This window comes from Geotrypetes seraphini, chromosome 1, assembly GCF_902459505.1.
Source record: "Geotrypetes seraphini chromosome 1, aGeoSer1.1, whole genome shotgun sequence".
NCBI lineage: Eukaryota > Metazoa > Chordata > Amphibia > Gymnophiona > Dermophiidae > Geotrypetes > Geotrypetes seraphini.
Window position 1 is genome coordinate 482,884,391 of NC_047084.1, and position 17,871 is coordinate 482,902,261.

The 17,871-nt window shown below is 41.1% G+C and overlaps 1 protein-coding gene across 3 annotated transcripts in view; it reads left to right on the forward strand.

Annotated features, from left to right (window-relative positions):
- The window catches only part of RIC1 (RIC1 homolog, RAB6A GEF complex partner 1), a 241,028-nt gene that overhangs the window by 26,817 nt on the left and 196,340 nt on the right, over positions 1-17,871 (forward strand). For all 3 annotated transcript variants that reach the window (XM_033925682.1, XM_033925675.1, XM_033925668.1), the window contains exon 3: positions 4,256-4,335. In XM_033925682.1, the coding sequence (XP_033781573.1) occupies positions 4,256-4,335 (80 nt within the window). The remainder of the gene's footprint in view (positions 1-4,255; positions 4,336-17,871) is intronic.

Below are 17,871 nucleotides of genomic sequence, written 5' to 3' on the forward strand. Positions count from 1 at the left end.
ACCCGTGTTTTGCGGTCTCTGGAGGTGCAGCATCTCCTTTTGAGATGCCTTGAGGCTACTAACGTCTTCTGTCTGTCGGACCATCTGTTTGTCCTGGCCGAAGACAAAGTCGACCTGCTTCCGAGGCTACCTTCTTGCGTTGGTTGCATGCAGGCATTTCTGCGGCCCGTGTGGTGATGGGAAGCAGCCTCCCCTTGGCGTGAGGGCTCCCTCTCCCGGAGGAAGGGCTTCCTCGTGGGCTGACTCTCATGTGGGCTTGCCTGAGGAGATTTGTCGGGCGGCCACGTGGGTTTCCCTTCATATTGTTTTTCTGGGTTTTACCGGTTTGATGTGGCAGCTTTGGGTGTTGCGGCCTTTGGCCCTTCTGTTCTGGCGGCGGGTTCATTGGGTCCCCCTGAGATTTGGGACTGCTTTGATACGTCCCGATAGTTCAGGCTCCAGAGGGATTGTACAAGAATGAAAGATTAGGTTTCTTACCTCTGCTAATCTTCCTTGTTGTAGATCTCCTTTGGAGCCTGAACTCCCACCCATCTGTTTTGTCCAATTCGCAGGTTGCCTGCCAGTAACTAGTAAGTTGGCTTTCTCTCTTTGACCAGCCTCGCTAACATTTCCCCGAGTGTCCTTTTATTTAAGCTTATGGGGTTTTAGGGGTCTTGGGATGGTGCCCTTTCTGCTCGTTAGGCTGGGTTTTCTTTAGTGACCTGTTCCTCAGTTTTGCAGGTATGAAATGTTTCAATTTCTTATTATCCTAACTTAGCCTTTTATTGGTGATTGTTGATTATGTATTTGGTTATCATGAGCAGCATTGATTTGTATCAGGGAGTCCCCGCATCCCCCTCTCTTTTTCTTGTGTTTCCTGTTTGTATTAGATACTCCTGGCTTTGCTACCTACTAAAGTTCAAGGGGAGTGGCCGCACAGGTGACATCACAGAGGGGGGTTGGTTTTATTTTTAAGTTCTGCAGCCAAGGCTGGAATGGATGCATTACCCGATAGTTCAGGCTCCAGAGGAGATCTACAAGAAGGAAGATTAGCAGAGGTAAGAAACCTAATCTTTCATCAAGCTTCATTATCTGATCCATCATCTGATGAAGAAATTGAAAAAGTTAATACTAGCTTGGTGTCACTTGGGGAGTCTCCTTTAAAGCTGAAGAAAGTGAGTAAATGCGACTCCAGAGGTTATGTGAAACGTAAAATTGCTTAAGCACAAATCTCAGTGAGTCATCATATTGCCTCTGTGGGTGGTTTTGAACCTGATTAAGTTTTGCAAAGATCTTGCAGCTGTAACTGCAGTCATCAATGTCAAACCTGTTCATTCTGAACTTTTACTTTGCTTAAAAGAAAAACTAAACTTGACTTCAAGTCGTGCAGAAAAATTACAAATCCTTACACTAGCTCCAAAGAAAAAAATGAAAAAATGTCTTCTAAATTCGGCATTTCAACAAGAATAGTTAGACAAGCAAGACAGCTTAAATTAGAAAGTGGCATACTAGCAATGCCAAGTAAAAAATCACTTTCAGATAATGTGACAAAAATGGTGTCCAACTTTTATGAAGATGATGAGTAGTGATCAATGGAGATCGCTCTGAGGAAAGGGATGTTATCTCAAGGTTCTGTTCTTGGGCCTGTTCTTTTTAACATTTTTATAAACTATATTGCTGAAGGGTTTTTGGGTAAGATTTACCTTTTTACCGATGATACCAAAATTTGCAATAGAGTAAGACACCCAGGATGGTGTGAATAACATTAAGAAGAACTGGTGAAGCTTGAAGAATGGTCTGAAATTTGGCAGCTAAAATTTATTGCTAAGAAATGCAAGGTCATGCATTTGGGCTGCAAAAACCCAAGGGAATGGTACAGTTTAGGCGGTGAAGAACTTATGTGCACGACAGTAGAGCGACACTTTGGTGTGATTGTATGTGATGATCTTAAGGTGGCCAAACAGGTTGAAAAAGTGACAGTGAAAGCTAGAAGGCTGCTAGGTTGTACAGGGAGAGGTGTGGTCAGTAAGAAAAAGGAGGTATTCTAAATGAGGTCTCACCAAAGTCTTATATCATTTAGAATATTGTGTACAATTCTGGAGGCCACACCTTCAAAAATATATAAAAAGGATGGAGTCATTCCAAAGGAAAGCTACTAAAATGGTATGTGGTCTTCATCATAAGGCTTTTGGGGACAGACTTAAAGATCTCAATCTGTATACTTTGGAGGAAAGGCGGGAGAGGGGAGATATGATAGAGACGTTTAAATACCTATGTAATGTAAATGCACATGAGTCGAGTATCTTTCATTTGAAATGAAACTCTGCAATGAGAGGGCATAGGATGAAGTTAAGAGGTGATAGATTAGACTAAGGCAGGGGTGGGCAACTCCGATCCTTGAGGGCCGGAATTAAGTAGGGTTTTCAGTATTTCCCCAATGAATATGCATGGGATCTATTTGCATGCACTGCTTTCAATGCATATTCATTGGGGAAATCCTGAAAACTCGACTGGATTCTGGCCCTCAAGGACCGGAGTTGCCCACCATTGGTCTAAGGAAATACTTTTTTACAGACAGGGTGTAGATGCATGGAACAATCTGTGTCTGAATTCAAGAAGACCTGGGGATAGGCATGTGGGATCTCTCAGAGAGAGAGAGATAATGGTTACTGCAGATGGTCAGACTAGATGGGCCATTTGGCCTTTATCTGCCATCATGTTTCTTTGTTTCTTTCTGCTGCCATTAATATGGTGGAAAATGGCTACAAAATGCTATATCAATGGTATACTCCTGTGTGTTTGAAGATTGTTTGGTAGAGTACAGACCTTTGTTGGAGGGCTTGTGGAAATCAGGGCTCCTCTTTGCACATTTGGTGGCTCTGTCCCAAAGCGCAAAATTATTGGGATCTGGTTATGAATTTTATTTTGAAGGTCTTGAGCTTTCCTGTCAGTAAGACCATTGAATGTTGTTTATTAAATGTGGCTCCACTGAGTTTGCTGAAGTGCTATCATAAGTGGATATCTTTGATGGTGACGGTGGCATGTATGCTGTTGGCTGCTGCCTGGAAGAAAGATACTCTCACATCATTGGATGCGGTACTCCATAAAGTAAACTATGTATACTTGATGTCTAAATTAACTGCTTTGCGTAGAAATTGCAGTGTACATTTTCAAACAATGCTATGTTTCCTATGAAGAGGTTGCAGCTGTACAAGCCTCCTGATGTTTTTACTTCTGTAGCCCATGTGCTTTCTCATGTCTGACTAGAACTTTTTTTTCACTTCAACCTTCACATTTGACTGAGTGTACAGTACATTGAATTTAGGGGGGAGGTGGGGGGGTAGTTTGGGTTGGTTTTTTTAAAGAGAATTGGTGGGGGTGGGGTGTGTGCTCGATATGAGACTTTAAGCTGTTTACTGAAGAGTGACAGTGTGATTAGCAGAACCCTTTGGCATTTGTTTATTGTGTCTGATGTTCTGGTTTTGTTTTGTTTTATTTATTTATTTATTTTAGAAATTTCTATTCCGCCTGTCAATTAGGCGGATTACAAATGAACATACATAAAATGAGACCTACAAAAAATACAAATTCCACTAAAAACATACCAAGGGGTCCTTTTATCAAGCTGCGGTAGGGGTTTAACATGCGTAATACCGCGCGTTAAACAGCCTGCCGCGCTAGCCGCTAACGCCTGCATTGAGCAGGCGTTAGTTTTTTAGCCGGCCGCGGGGTTAGTGCGTGATGAAATGTCCGATGCGCTAACCCCGCTAGCGCGGCTTGATAAAAGGACCCCTAAAATATAAACTCAGTAAAAAATATATTTAGGAAATAAAATAAATTCAGCAAATAAAAAGATCCTAGGAAAAGTACATTAAAGCAGGAATGCCAAATAATTGAGTTTTCAATAGTTTTTTGAATGATACAAAGTTAGAACATAATCTTAATGAACCATTCAAAGCATTCCACAATTTTGGGCTTAGAGATTGAGCTTGTAATCGCTGTATTTTGGTTCAATAAAGTAAAACTTTATTTAAAAAAAAAATGCTGTGTTAATTATTTACTGAAATAACAACCTATTTCAATGCATTTTGAGTTTTTTCTAGTCACTAAGTCTAACTTTTACAAGACATAGCTTTCTTCAACTCTTTCTCATGAAATTTCTCAGTTCAGTAAGAAGACACAATGTTATTGTAAGGATGAAATGAAGTAGCTATACATAGTAGAGATAACAACTAACTGAAATATAACAATATTCATTAATTTCTTTTTTTTCTAGACTACAAATGGATACATCTTGTTTTTTGATATTCACCCAGCAGGAGAGGACAAATACCTATATGAACCTGTGTATCCCAAGTAAGACACTTTCTTCTTTTTAATATTTTCTTGATTAATATTGAAACTTGAGAATGTTTTCAAAGCTTTAAAACTGAGATACTGGTTTTCTTCCTCACCACACAGGAAGTTTAAAGTTAAGGAGAATAGGTGTTCTTAAACTAGGTCACATTTTAATTTTGGAATATTCCATTATTGTGCCACAAAACGTTTATTTTAAGAACATAAGAACAGCCTTACTGGGTCAGATCAATTGTCCATCTAGCCCAGTATGCCATCATCACATTAACCATTCCAGGTCACAAGAACCTGGCAAAAAAACAAATAGTTGCAACATTCCATGCTACTGATCCAGGACAAGCAGTGACTTCCCCCATATCTGATGATCTATTGTTGATAGCACAAGTTTCTAAAACATATAAAGATCTATCTGCTTTACATTTTTGTCCGTTTTCTTTTTAAGATTGTTTGTGTACCCGACATATGATTTTGAATGTTGATAAGAGTACATTTTGTAGGATTCATTCTGGTGATTTTGATTGAGACCAAAATGTGAACTTGTTTGGTCGAGAATTTCCCATTAATGATTCTTTTTGCTATTTGGGGGTGATTGTTGATGATAAATTATCTTTCTTGACCCATGTTACAGCTTTGATATGCACTGGATATATGCTATTCTAGTGCAATAGATGTATCATTCTAGACAAGTGGGTAATTTTCCTGTAGCCATTTGCTTTGCAAAACTAATTCACTCCAGATTTTTTCTGTGTCCCTTCTACTGCTGCCCCCCTACAGTTTTTCTTTCTGTATGCATGCCTGAAGGAGTGTTTCTGTTGTGCTCTGCTCGTTTCTTTATTTTAGTCGGGGGGGGGGGGGTTCGGGTATTTTCTTCAGTTTTCGGTCCGAAGAGCATCCCTGTTTAAGGGTTCAGCTGTGCCTGCATGGAGAAGAAGCAGTCTGCAGCTGGCAGGCCAATCCCTTGTGGTTAGCCAGCTTGCAGAAGCATTTTTGAAGCTCTGGGCCGTCTGTGTAGCTTGCTCCCTACTGCTTGCAGGGATTTGAGCATAGGCTGTTAAGCATCTGTAGGAGGCTCAGTGGTATCTTTCAGGGTGTCAGCTGTGTTTTGCCTTCCCTCTTGTTTTTTGTGTATTCGCGGTCCACGGGGTTTAAGGCTCAGTCAGACATCAGTCAGACTGGTAGCCCGAAGATTCAGCACTGGAAGGACATTTCTCTGATGCAGTGATTTCTTCTCCCTGGTCCAGCTACCTTTGGAGCTAAGGCAGGCTGCAGCACATTGCCAGCACTGGTCACAGTGAATATGGCTGTTAGTCTATAAGGAGAATGGGATGAAGAGGTCTGAAAATGTGAATTTTCTTTGTTTCTGCATGTGCCCATGTGTTCTCCAACCTCTAAAATCGTTCCCCAACCTCTAAAATCGATGGATTTTATTTTTTGCTTTGGCATTTTTTGACGCCAAAACACTGCCAACGGCCATCTTGGATTTTTCCCAATCTTTTTTCAACGTTCTCCAGGAGATTCAAAACACCTCGTTTTGCTTCAAAACTGACAAAGATGGAGACCTCAGGCTCCTTTGTACCTAATTCAAGCCAAGATTATGCCAGTTGTGCGTTCAAGGAGCGACCTTGCGCTACATGTTGTGCAGCACATGAAAGGGGGATGGGAGCATCTGGCTTAGCCTCCCCTTTGCACTCTAGGGCCAAGTTACGGGCGGGAAGCATGTTGGTTTGGACCATTTTTCTTTCTGGTCCCAGGAAAAGCAGTCATCCTGCACAGAAACCATGGAGCCCAGGAGATGCAAGCTATAGTTATTCACTGGAGACTCAGCACTGCCTTTTTCCCCGGGTTTGTTAATTTTAGGCAGGAAGCCTTTCCGGAGAGCCGTCCTTCCATAGAGAATCTTGCAGTTCTTTGGACAGTGCACAAGGGAGCTTGCTGTCTGCTGTCTGCATCTAGCCAAGATCTAGGGCAGTGGTAGGCAAACTCATTAGTCAAAAGAGCCAAAGAACAGCAGTACAACGATTAAGATTTCTTTTGAGAGCCAAATTTATTTTCAAGAACTATGTTTTTAGGAGTCTGTTTAAACTAGCTACTAACATTAAATAAAACCAGATATCATCATCATAATAATCTTATTGACAAAAAAATATTTTTTACATTAAAATAAAAATATGACAAAACACGCATTTAATGTGAACAATGACCTTATCAGAGCAGGGATGCTGCATCAGCTGTCAGCTGCGCACGTGGAGGATCGTTCAGGGTAAATATTACTGCTTTTTTGAACATCATCCCTGCTGTAGCTAGTAGGGATCCCCAAGCCTTACCAACTGATGGCCACCTCCTCCCCTCCAACTTCCCAAGTTCTGCAGCTGGCAGCAATATTTCAGAGCTGCTGCCTTCTCTCCTCCCTGCCCCCTCCCACCCACTCCCCTGCTCTCATGCATGCATGAAAGCAGTGGCAACTTGAGGATATTTCCATTGGCTGCAAAGCTTGGAGATTTTGGGTCGCCAGATTGAAGGAAGATGTCTTCAGGTGGCAGGGCTTGGGAATCCCCAATAGCTCAAGTATTTGTAAATTGCACTCTGGCTTGGAGAAACTTTGGTGCCCATCTACTAATTTTGGGCTCCAGTCCCTCCCCTAAATCAGCTGTATATGACTACGCCACAGAATACAAAAATAATTGTGATGCACATATCCCAAAGCTAACATATTCCAGTTAATAAATTCAAAATAAAACCATTTTTTCTACATTGTTGTCTGGATGTTTTGTTTTTCCATCATCTCGGTCCCAGTTTCTCTTTCTGCTTTTTGTCTATCTTCAACTAATTCTCTTTCGAGTGTCTCCTCTCTTGTTCCATTTCCACCTTATGTTTGTCTCTAATGTATTGATTTTTTTTCCTTTCAGCTTTCTTAACTTTTTCTTTTCTTTTTTGCCTCTGTCCACTCAAATCTTGCCTTCTTTTTAAATGTTCATCTACCTCTCAGTTCTCCATCTTCTCTCAGTCCCTAGCTCTCCCATTTCCCATCTTCTTTCCCAGCCTCCTATTTTCTGCTTTCTACTCCCCATTACCACATTTCTACCACTGTACTCACTGCTCTGTCACTCATCTCCTCATCCACATGGCTCATCACTTTCAGAATCCCCCCTCCCTCTCTCCACTGGTCAGGCTATAACTCTCTGTCCCTTTCTTTCCATCCCCTTTCTTATCCCAGCTCTCTTCCCTCCTGTCCTCCCATGGGTCTATCTCTCCTCCTATATCCCCATGGTCCAACATTTTGCTCCCTCTCTTTTCTGTTTTTCTTCTTCCCTTCCTCCCTTGAGGCTGAACAGTGAAATGACCACAGGCCTAAAATTTCTCCCTACCTCCCTTCCATCCCCATATCCAACTTCTCTCCCTTTCTTTTCCCAACTGCCTCCCACCTCAACTCTCCACCTCAACTCTCCCCCTGTCTGCCTCCCTCCCTCCCCCAGGTCTACCATTTCTCCCTTTCTCTTTCTGGTGTTCCATGCAAGGCCAAAACCATTATCTCTATTCTCATAAAGCCATCCTTAGTGCTGATGGAGCCCTAATTGCCAAAGCATCTCACATGGAAATTACTTTTCCTACTTACAACTCAGTCAGAAGAATCTTTAAGCCTTGATCATCTTGGTTAGAATCTAACTCATCCAAAATAGCTGGCTCCCTTGCTGCAGTCATCTGCGGGCGGCGGCTCTGGCTCTTCACGCGCGATTCGCAGCTAATTCAGAAGCCTTCTCTCTGACGTTGTGACATCAGAGGGAACGCTTCTGACATGGCTGTGGACCACGCGCGGGGAGCCGACACGACCCACGGACGACTGCAGCAAGGGAGCCAGCTATTTTGGATGAGTTTTTGGGAGCTGGCTAGAAAACTACCTGCTGGAGGGAGACACAGAAGGAAGGGAGGGAGAAGCTGGGCCACACAAGCCGCATTCTCTAGCAGAACTGCACTCAAGTGGCTAAAGAGCCACATGTGGCTCGCGAGCAGCAGTTTGCCGACCACTGATCTAGGGGACCTTTCAGAGGGAGTTCGAATGATAATGGATCTCTTCCTTTACTATTGTGGTCTCAGGATACACCATTCTTGTTGAAGGATACCGGATCACAGTCAGATGCTTTGGAGCCTTTATTGACTCTTGATCCCGGAGATAATCCAAGGTTCTTTGCCCTCGGCTCTCTTGGCCTTCATCTCTGATTCACTTTGGGAGTTAAACTTGACCTCCAAGCATTCCTCCTCTGTTATAGATAGAGTGAAATCTCAGTTTTCTATGTTCCCCTGGTATCCTGACATTCACGTTTTAGTCCTGGAGCATTGTTTTTTTTTTTTTTTTTTTTAGTTCAATAAATTTTTATTGAGTATTTTGAAAATTACAGGGAGCAATTCAAATACATTAAAATAATATGCAGCATTGTGTATACAGGATCTTCAAATATATATTTAACTGTAGAGATTCATTGTAGTAAGAAAAGCTCAAAGTAATGGAATTGTTCGAGGAGACTGTATGAAGAAAAGATGAAGGAGAACAGAAATAGAGATTAAAAAAAAAAAAAAAAAAAGAGTAAAGAGGAGGAAGGGAAGACAGGAGTGTCTACAAAGCTGAGCGTACATATGAATCCAAAAATGACCATGGTGATTTTTTGCTTTTCAAATTCATGGAAGTTCGGAGTGTAATTTTATTATCATATGCATACGATTCAAATCTATGATACATATATAAAGAGTTCCATAAAAACGTATAGTCTAATAATGAAGATGATTTCCAATTTTTCAGAATGTGCATGAGAGCAGTCACAAACATGGTATCGATGAGTTTAGGAGGACAATTTGATTGCGCGAAACAGGGATGTTGAGATCGAAGTATTATAGTGTCCATAGAAATCTCTTCTGAGCAATTAGTGATAGATTGTATGGTGTTCCAAACTTGGGTCCAAAAAGAGCGGACAAAAGTACAATGAAAAAACATATGATCAAGAGATCCCTCCTCTTTCAAACAATTCCAGCAAACAGAGTCTTGCTTTAAGTTGGCTTTCCACATGCGAAGTGGGGTCCATATTGCATTCCACATAACAAAGAACATTGACTGTGAAACTCTAGAGGATAAAAGCGGGCGGTTTGTTGAAGACCAAAAGAGTTCCCAATCAATGTCAGAAGTCGGAGTGGTGAGTATAATATCCCAGTGTTTCATAGATTGAGGTGAAAAAGTGAAGGAGTGATCTCTCAAAATATTATAGAAAAAAGATATAGCTTTTCCATTGTTATGCTCCAGAGGGGTTCCTTAAAATGGCAAAGACTATGGCTTGGCTGTATCCTCTGGCACTGGAGTGTCACCAGTTCACTCAGTCCAAGGTGAATTCCCATGTCATAGCTAACAACTCTTCTTCAGTACTTAAGGTTTGACCCTGGTACTGATATTGACAATATGTGCAAGAAAATTTATTGGAGACTGCTTGTCCCATTCGTTTTTGTTTTGTTTTTTAATGTTTGTAATTTAATTCTGTTATTGTGCAGTTCTGATTTAAATGCTCATTCAGTTCCTTCCAAATTCTGTGTACATTGATTTTGCAAAGGAACAATAGGGCTAAGGTCTTTTTCACAACTCTGTATATTTTATAACATTTTTGCTGTGAAGAAGCATGTTATCTCTGCAGACACAAATTCACAGTTTTGAGAAATGCAAAATCTTCTGTGATATCTTCTAGATATAAAAATTGCCTGTGGCATTATGAATGGATTAATGGAATTAATTTACCAAAAATTTAAACATTGCTTGACTCATCTTTTTCCAAAATATTTAGCGAACTAATTTAAATCATCCTTAGGTTATGTTATTTTTAATCTTTTGTTCACCACATTGAACTTACGGTTATATGGTTTATAAGTACAGTCAAACCTCGGTTTGTGAGTAACGCGGTTTATGAGTGTTTTGCAAGACGAGCAAAACATTTTTGCAAATCATGACTTGCAAACCGAGCATTGATGCGATTTGCGAGCAAACGCCCCGAGAACCGGCATCGCACACACCCTGCAAGTGAACGCTCCCCCTGAGAACTGGCATCGCACCCCCATGCTGGAAGTGGCATCTCCTCCCCGTCCAAAAAAGCCCCTTACCTCATCTGGCACCAGCACGCAGCATCAACCGAGAATCTCGGAGAGTACGAGAGCCAGAAGGCCTTGAGCATACGCAGATGCTGAAGGCCCATCCCAGGCAAGAGGCAGGATCTTCCTTCACTGGCACCGGCACGCAGCATCAACTCACAGGACATGCCGGTGCCAGATAGGGTAAGGGGCTTGTTTGGACAAAGGGGCTTGTTTGGACAGGCGGGGGATGCCGCTTCCAGTACAGGGGTGCAATGCTGGTTTTCGGGGGGGGGGGCATTCACGGGCAGGGGGGTGTTTGATGCTGGTTCGAGTAGGGGGGTGTGATGCCAGTTTGAGTGGGGGGGAGTGATGCCGGTTCGAGTGGGGAGGGGGATGGAGCAGCGCCGGTGGCCTTGTGGGGGAGGGAGAGGTGGAACCAATCAAGCAAGTTTCCCTTACTTCCTATGGGGAAATTTGCTTTATATACGAGCAATTTGGTTTACGAGCATGCTTCTGGAACGAATTATGCTCGTAAACCAAGGTTCCACTGTACTATGTTATGTTATGACTATACAGCCTCATGTTACTTAATTAAAAACTAATCCTTATTTCCTGATACATTATACTCCCAAAAGTTATTTATCTTAAATAGAAAACTATCGTTTAGATTGTTCATGGGTGCACAGTTTTCTAATACTAGAGCTTTAGCTTATTGTCTGAGAAGTAAAAAGGTGTCTAGCATTGTTCTGTGTCTAGCATTGAGGGTTTTATGCTAGCGTGAATTATGCTCAACTTTTTTTTTCTTGTTTTACTGCTTCTACTAGCTTTCTTGGCTAAAGGCTCAAAGATGAGCACTTCTTCCAAGATACCTGTTAGTATACTTCTCCCTCTGTATTCGCGGTTTCAGCAATCACGGTTTCGATTATTCACGGTTTTTAGCTTGCTGGCTCCTCACCCCAAATTACATCAACTTGCATAGAGAAATCGCTGATTCCAAGTGTTTACAGAGAAAATCGCCGATTCCCAGCACTTTCTTCACTGTGTTTTGCCTCTCCTTCAGGAACAGGCCAGTTCTCCCACCATATTCACAACGGTTTTTAATAGAAAACAGCAAATAACATATGAAAAAGTTATTCGCGTTTTTTCTGTATTTGTGGTTCTGTTAATCCCCTATCACAGTGAATACGGAGGGAGAAGTGTATTCCCTCACTTTACATCACAGCTTCTAGATCCAGAACTTTATTTCCCACACTATTGTCATTAGTAAACATGACTTTCCAGATGTTGCCTTTTATCCCCATTTCTATAAAGTGTTTAGTGTTTTACTTACCTGAGAGCTTTGTCCACCCACCTCCTTGATCCTATTTTAAAGCTCTCTTAATAGGTTAGTCTGTTCTAGAAAACATTTTAATTTTAGGAGTACAGCTAGACTGAAACTTAACAATGGGTGCACAAGTAGATGCTGTCATTTGGAAAAGCTTTTATGTGCTTTGGCACTTGCACTCTATTAGGTCTTATTTTGTTAAGTTATTTTTTCAGATTCTAGTACAGTCATTAGTATTGTCTGTTTTGGATTACTGTAATATTGTTTGTGTGGTTGCCACAAACATCTTTGTAGATTATGTGTAATCCAAAACACGGCAGTACATTTGATTTTTCATCTGAGTACGTTTGACTTTTTAAACTTTTACTGGCACAAGTTGCACTGCCTCCCATTTGACACCAGGGTCTTTTTAAAATTTGGTTGCTTTATGGTTTAGTTCCTGGATATTTAGTTGATTTTTTTTCTTACAGTCTTTCTCAGTGTTCTTTGTGTAATTTTACTTATTTTGTGCTTAAAGTGAACGCTTTCTTATCAGGCAGCCTACTGGGAACAAGAATTTCATTTTTGATTATAACATCTACTTCCTATTTACATTATAGAAATCTGTTGAAAACTTATCTGTTTAGAAAGTTTTTGGAAGAATGGTATTGTTTTAGTGAGATTAATCTTTTATTTCACTATCTGTGTAGTCTTCTTTATTATATTACCCAAATTGAACTATAAGATATTGTGGGAAAGAAATATAGTTTTATGTTTGTCCTTTGATAGTTGGGCATCTCTGCTCATTAAGCCTTGGGAAACTACCCCCAGGTCTAGGAAGCTGAAACTTTTTCTTTAATAGCATCCACATAGCTATGGATTTATCTCCAGATGGAGCCTCGGCTTTTACTCTTTACTGCAGTATCGAAGGAGAATACCACCTGCACTTCTGTGTGCTTCACTCCCTCTCCCAGAGAGCCATGAAGTCACTTTTGATGTATGTGATGGGATATCTAGCTGCATGATTTGTGCCAACATAGATGAGAAGCATTGAATAATAATTTCAATTTATTTGATATACTGCATATATAAAACCAAGGTTAAAATCTAAGCAGTTTACAATATAAAAGATTATCAGTAGGCTTGATGAATATATGTAATCCATCTGTAATATCTCAGACCCAGGCACCTGGCAGACAGAATACTTCACTTTACTGATCCTGTAGCTTTGGATTTTACAAGTTTGTTCCTAGATTTACCTTTTTCGCATCCAGGGCTACTTATCTGTTTCCTGGTTCAAAGGAAGGAGGAGTTGGCTTAGCAAATTAACAGGCTTTTATGGTTTTACATACCCCCAAAAGCATTTCATAAATATGTCTCATTTGCTGTCTTGAAAGTTTGCATTGCCCAACAGATTCCAGATTTTGATGCTTGGGCTTGGAGAATAAGCTCACTTCCCAGCATTCCCTAGGTCCTCTCTTGGGCAAACCAGGTGTGTAGTACCTTACCAATGTTATGCTTTAAAATCCATATTGTTTACTAAACTGTGTAACTTTAATTTCATTTTTAGCCAACCATATAGAGTTGATTCATTAACCCAGCTGTGGGCATGACCCCCATTATCGCAGCCACAAAAACTGCATGACCTTTGAAGAAATGGGTCAGTGACATTTTTATTTACGTCATGACCCCAAACACAAGTTTTGCAACCTAATGAATTTGTGACCAGCAATTTGGGAAAATCTGCATTAACCCCAAAAGCATTTAGCAAATTTAGCTTAGGTTTCACCATTGTGTGACTGATCTTTAATGGTCAATACCGTAGTTTTTGCTCTAAGATGCACCTACCTGTAGAGGAGGAAAAACCACCAACAAAAATATTCTGACCCTGTCCCACCGCCCTGCCCTGTACCCTGTCCCCCCTCTGGTGGTTGGCATGGACAGGGCAGGCGGGCAGGTCTAGTGCCAGGCAGGGCCCCCTCCCCCCCGGTACCTTTTTAAAAAAATTTTCATGCTCCTGCCCCTTCCTCGCTGGACGGCTGCCTCCGAGTTCTTGATCTCTTGCAGCTCATAAGGCAGGTGCGAGCTTTTTGTGTTCCTGCCTGGTCCCGCACCACTCCCTGAATGGCTGTCATCAGTGTTGGTCACTGAATCAGTGAGTCTGATTTTTTTGGGAAAACAAATTGATTCAGATTGATTCACTGAAGTGAATCGGGAGCACTAGGCTATACTCATCCTCCTCCTGTTGCTCTTGGCCCACCCAAGCCTCTCCCAGCTCTATAGTTCCACTTCATTTTTATCTACAAATTAAGCCCTGTATACATCTATATAGAAGCTTTGCAAACTGACTACAAGTGATATGTCTTACCATCACAGGATTGAAAAGGAAGAGCTTTAATAAACTCTACACCACATGGTGTTTGTTTACATTTACTTCTGACTTTAGCAAATCATAGCAGATAAAGACATGCTTGGTTCATCCAGTCTACCCATCATTCACATTCAAGGCAATATTGAACAAACAATCTAGTAGTATTACATTTTACTTGCTAAGTTCCACTAAAATATATCTTCCCCTCCCCTACTTAGATATCAAGACCTGGACTCATATGATATAAGTAATGAGAGCTTATTTAGTGCTATCATAAAATTTGACATGCACAATGATTGGTCTATCTTAAGTTGGAAGCATTCAGGTTGCAATTTTACTGTGTTTAAATGAATTTGCAGTGTTCTTTCCAATCTGCTTCACTGGGCAAGAGTTTTTATAAAAACAGTCTTGTAAATGGTCACACCAGAATGCAACATTTATGGTTGACAAATTTACTCTCTCTGATCATTTGATTGGGTGAGAGGGAGCGGTAAAGGAATAAGAAAGGAGCAAAGGGGAATGAGTGTAGAAGGATTTGGGACATTTCTGCAGTGAAGAAAAGCTGGGGCTTGGTACAGAGAGGGAGTGAAGCTTAAGAGGTGCTACAAAGGGCAATTGAGTGATACAGTATAGTGAAACAAGAAAAAAGTGAGAAGAAAAAAGGAGAAACAATGAAATATAGCAGAATATTATGTATCGTTTTCTGGGCTTATTAGCGTATTACAAATCACCTTGCATGCTGTTAGATGCAACCAGCATGATGAATCTTATTCTGTTTCTTTTACCTAACATTATCGATAGAAAAGGCTAGCATAAGGTGGGGGGAGGGGGATATCAGTGGTACATGATTATTTATGCCACCACTGTAAGTGTTTAGGAAATTCGATCAGTATTTCTCTAGGGCGAGTATAACGTTTTTTGGTTTGGTTTTTCTTTTTTTTTTCTAGGTTGGTGTCATAGAATCTGAAATTTCATGCCTTGTGTAACACTATCCATTAATAGCAGATTAAGTAAGAAACCTAAGCTGATCTTGTTGCTGAGATCTGTTAAGAAAGGGGTTATTGCAGTGTAGTGTCTGACAAACATTCCATTCAAACAACAGCCAAATTTTATATATGAATCTTAAGTTTACGTTTTGACAGGAAATCAAGTACAGAAATAATTGGCATGCATGAACTTATGGCAACACAGTGCAGGTGGGTAAAATCCAAATAAGTCTAGGTCTTGGGCCACGGATTGTTGTATGCAATGCTCTGTTTGATTACACATTTTTGGAGAAATTAATTACCAGCTAAGGCCTTAAATTTGTGTTCTCTGGTAACTATAGTATGCTCAAAAGAGCTCTGCACTGGATGCTGCTAAGAGAACCATTTCATGAATGCAGAGAGAATGTGCAGCTGGTATTCTGTAGCAAAGAAGAAACTCTGCAATCCTTGTTACTAGATAGTGCTACAAGACAGGAGGTGAGATTGAATGAGTAAGCTATCAGAGAAAAGGTTTGAAAGGAATAGGAGAAAATCCTCTTTGTAACTGATGGCATCACTTGCAACATAGTATAGATGGACCATGCCAGGTCCTTATTTGCCATCATAGTCTGCCCAATGAAGCAACCAGAACTGCACTTGCATGTCCTTGCAGGTTAGCTTGTCATCATCATATACTGGCTTAACAAATAAGGCAGTCACACAATATATGGGTGTCGGGTGAGAAATGGGCCAGTCAGAGAAACAGGGCAGGTTAGGTTAAGGTAGAGACACGGACGCAGACAGCCAATCTGGCACTCAGTAACTCTGCAGTTATTCAGACAAATGCTCTGCTTGAGCTCTCCAGCATAACCAGATCGCTAGTGGGTCAAAAGACAGTCTAGGAATCACCTTATTCACTTTTTAAACAGGTCTAACTATAGGCGTCTTTGGGAAAACCCAACCCAAATCATCTTAGTTTCTGTTATCGGATGTCCAGGCTGTAAGTACACCCATGGCATTGCCATAACATGCCCAAGTAATGCCTACATCTTGGATATCTTTCGCTGGACACCCAGTGCGCCTGGACGTCTTTTTTAAAACTTTTGGAATAATATGGAAGGAGTGGTTTTATAATTTTGGGTTAGAGCATAGTCACATTCACTGCCAATACTTGATTAAACCAGCAATCCAACAGTGTTGCAAACTGACATTTTATACTCTTATCAACCTTTAAAAGGTCTTCTCTCTGAGATGCACATACTCATACAGTGCTCTCCCTAGAAATGTTTTCTAGCCAGGTGGCATGAAAAAGTAGCTGGACGGGGAAATTTGGTGGTTAGAATAGGGTCGTTTAAATCCAGTGGCGTACCCTATACATATGACAGCCAGTGCTGATCATTTTTTTAACAACCCCCTCCTCTATATAAAAAAGTTATTTTTAGTAATAATCCATGAGTCATACAACAAGAGTACACCTAGGAAAGGCAGCATCTTAAACACTGCAGTGAGCACTAGAATACCAACACACGCATTGTAAAACTAAACAAGCCAGATCCTGCACAGTCAATTGATCTTGTACAGTCAATGCTAACAGAAAACCATGTCCTTTTCATACACAAAGAACAGGAACACCCTTGCACAATATGGAGTAATCACAAACTAAAAATAAAAATATGTAGACAAAAGTTAAACTGAACCTCCAAGAAACCAGACTCTGCATACAATGCAACATCACAGAAACAGTGACACATGCCCCCTAATACTGTGCAAAATATAAAGACAGTAGATGCAAATTTGAAAAAACTGATACATAACAATCACCACTTTACAAATTTAACAAATAGAAATAAAACGAATAAAGAGAAATAATATCATTTTATTGGACTAATCCATTTTTCAACTAGTTTTCAGAGGCCAAATCTTTCTTCAAGACGGGACAGTACAGTATACTGCTATTATGGTATCCTGTCCTGACCTGAGGAAAGGGGTTTACCGTAGTCCAAAAAAAATGGCCTTATTTCCATTTCCTATTTATAAACTTTTATCAATACAGTTACAATACTACTTGATTCTACTTAAAGCAACAAAAACAATTTCTTTCTACCTTTTGTCATTTCTGCTTTAATCATCTTCTCTTCACTCTATACAGCATTTGTCCTCTCTCCCTTTCATGCAACATCTGCCCTCTCTTTGCCCCTTCCACCCATCCTCTGCCTTCTCTCTCTACCCCTTCCATCTACTGTCCACCCGCTCTCTCTGCCCCTTCCATCCACTGTTCACCTTCTCTCTCTTCCATACGGCATTTTCCCTCTTTTTATGATCCTTCAATAAACTGTAAATCCTGTGCCCTTTCTCTCCTTTGTACATGATTCATTTCAACCTCATCCCCCCCTCCATTTTTCTTCCTCCACCCCCTCCCCTATGCTCTGGCATCTCTCTCTCTTCTCCTTTTCTTTTCTTCTTTCCCACTCCACCCCATGGTCTGACATCTCTTTATCTCCTTCCCTTCCCTCCCCACATGCCCAGGCATCTCTCTCCTTTCTTCCCCTCTCCCTCTCTGGCACCTCCTCTCTGTCCTTTCCCTCTGGTCTGGCATTTGTCTTCTTAGTTTCCTTTCCCTTCCCCCATGTCCTGGCATCTCTCTCCTCTCCTTCCATCTCCCCCTCCATTATCTGGCATCTCCTTTCTCTTCCTCCCTCCTTCCCTTCCCCTGGTCTGGCATCTGTCTCCTTCCCCACCACCACCACACCCTGACATCTCCCCCTCCCCCTCCATGGTCTGGTATCTCCTTTCCGTTC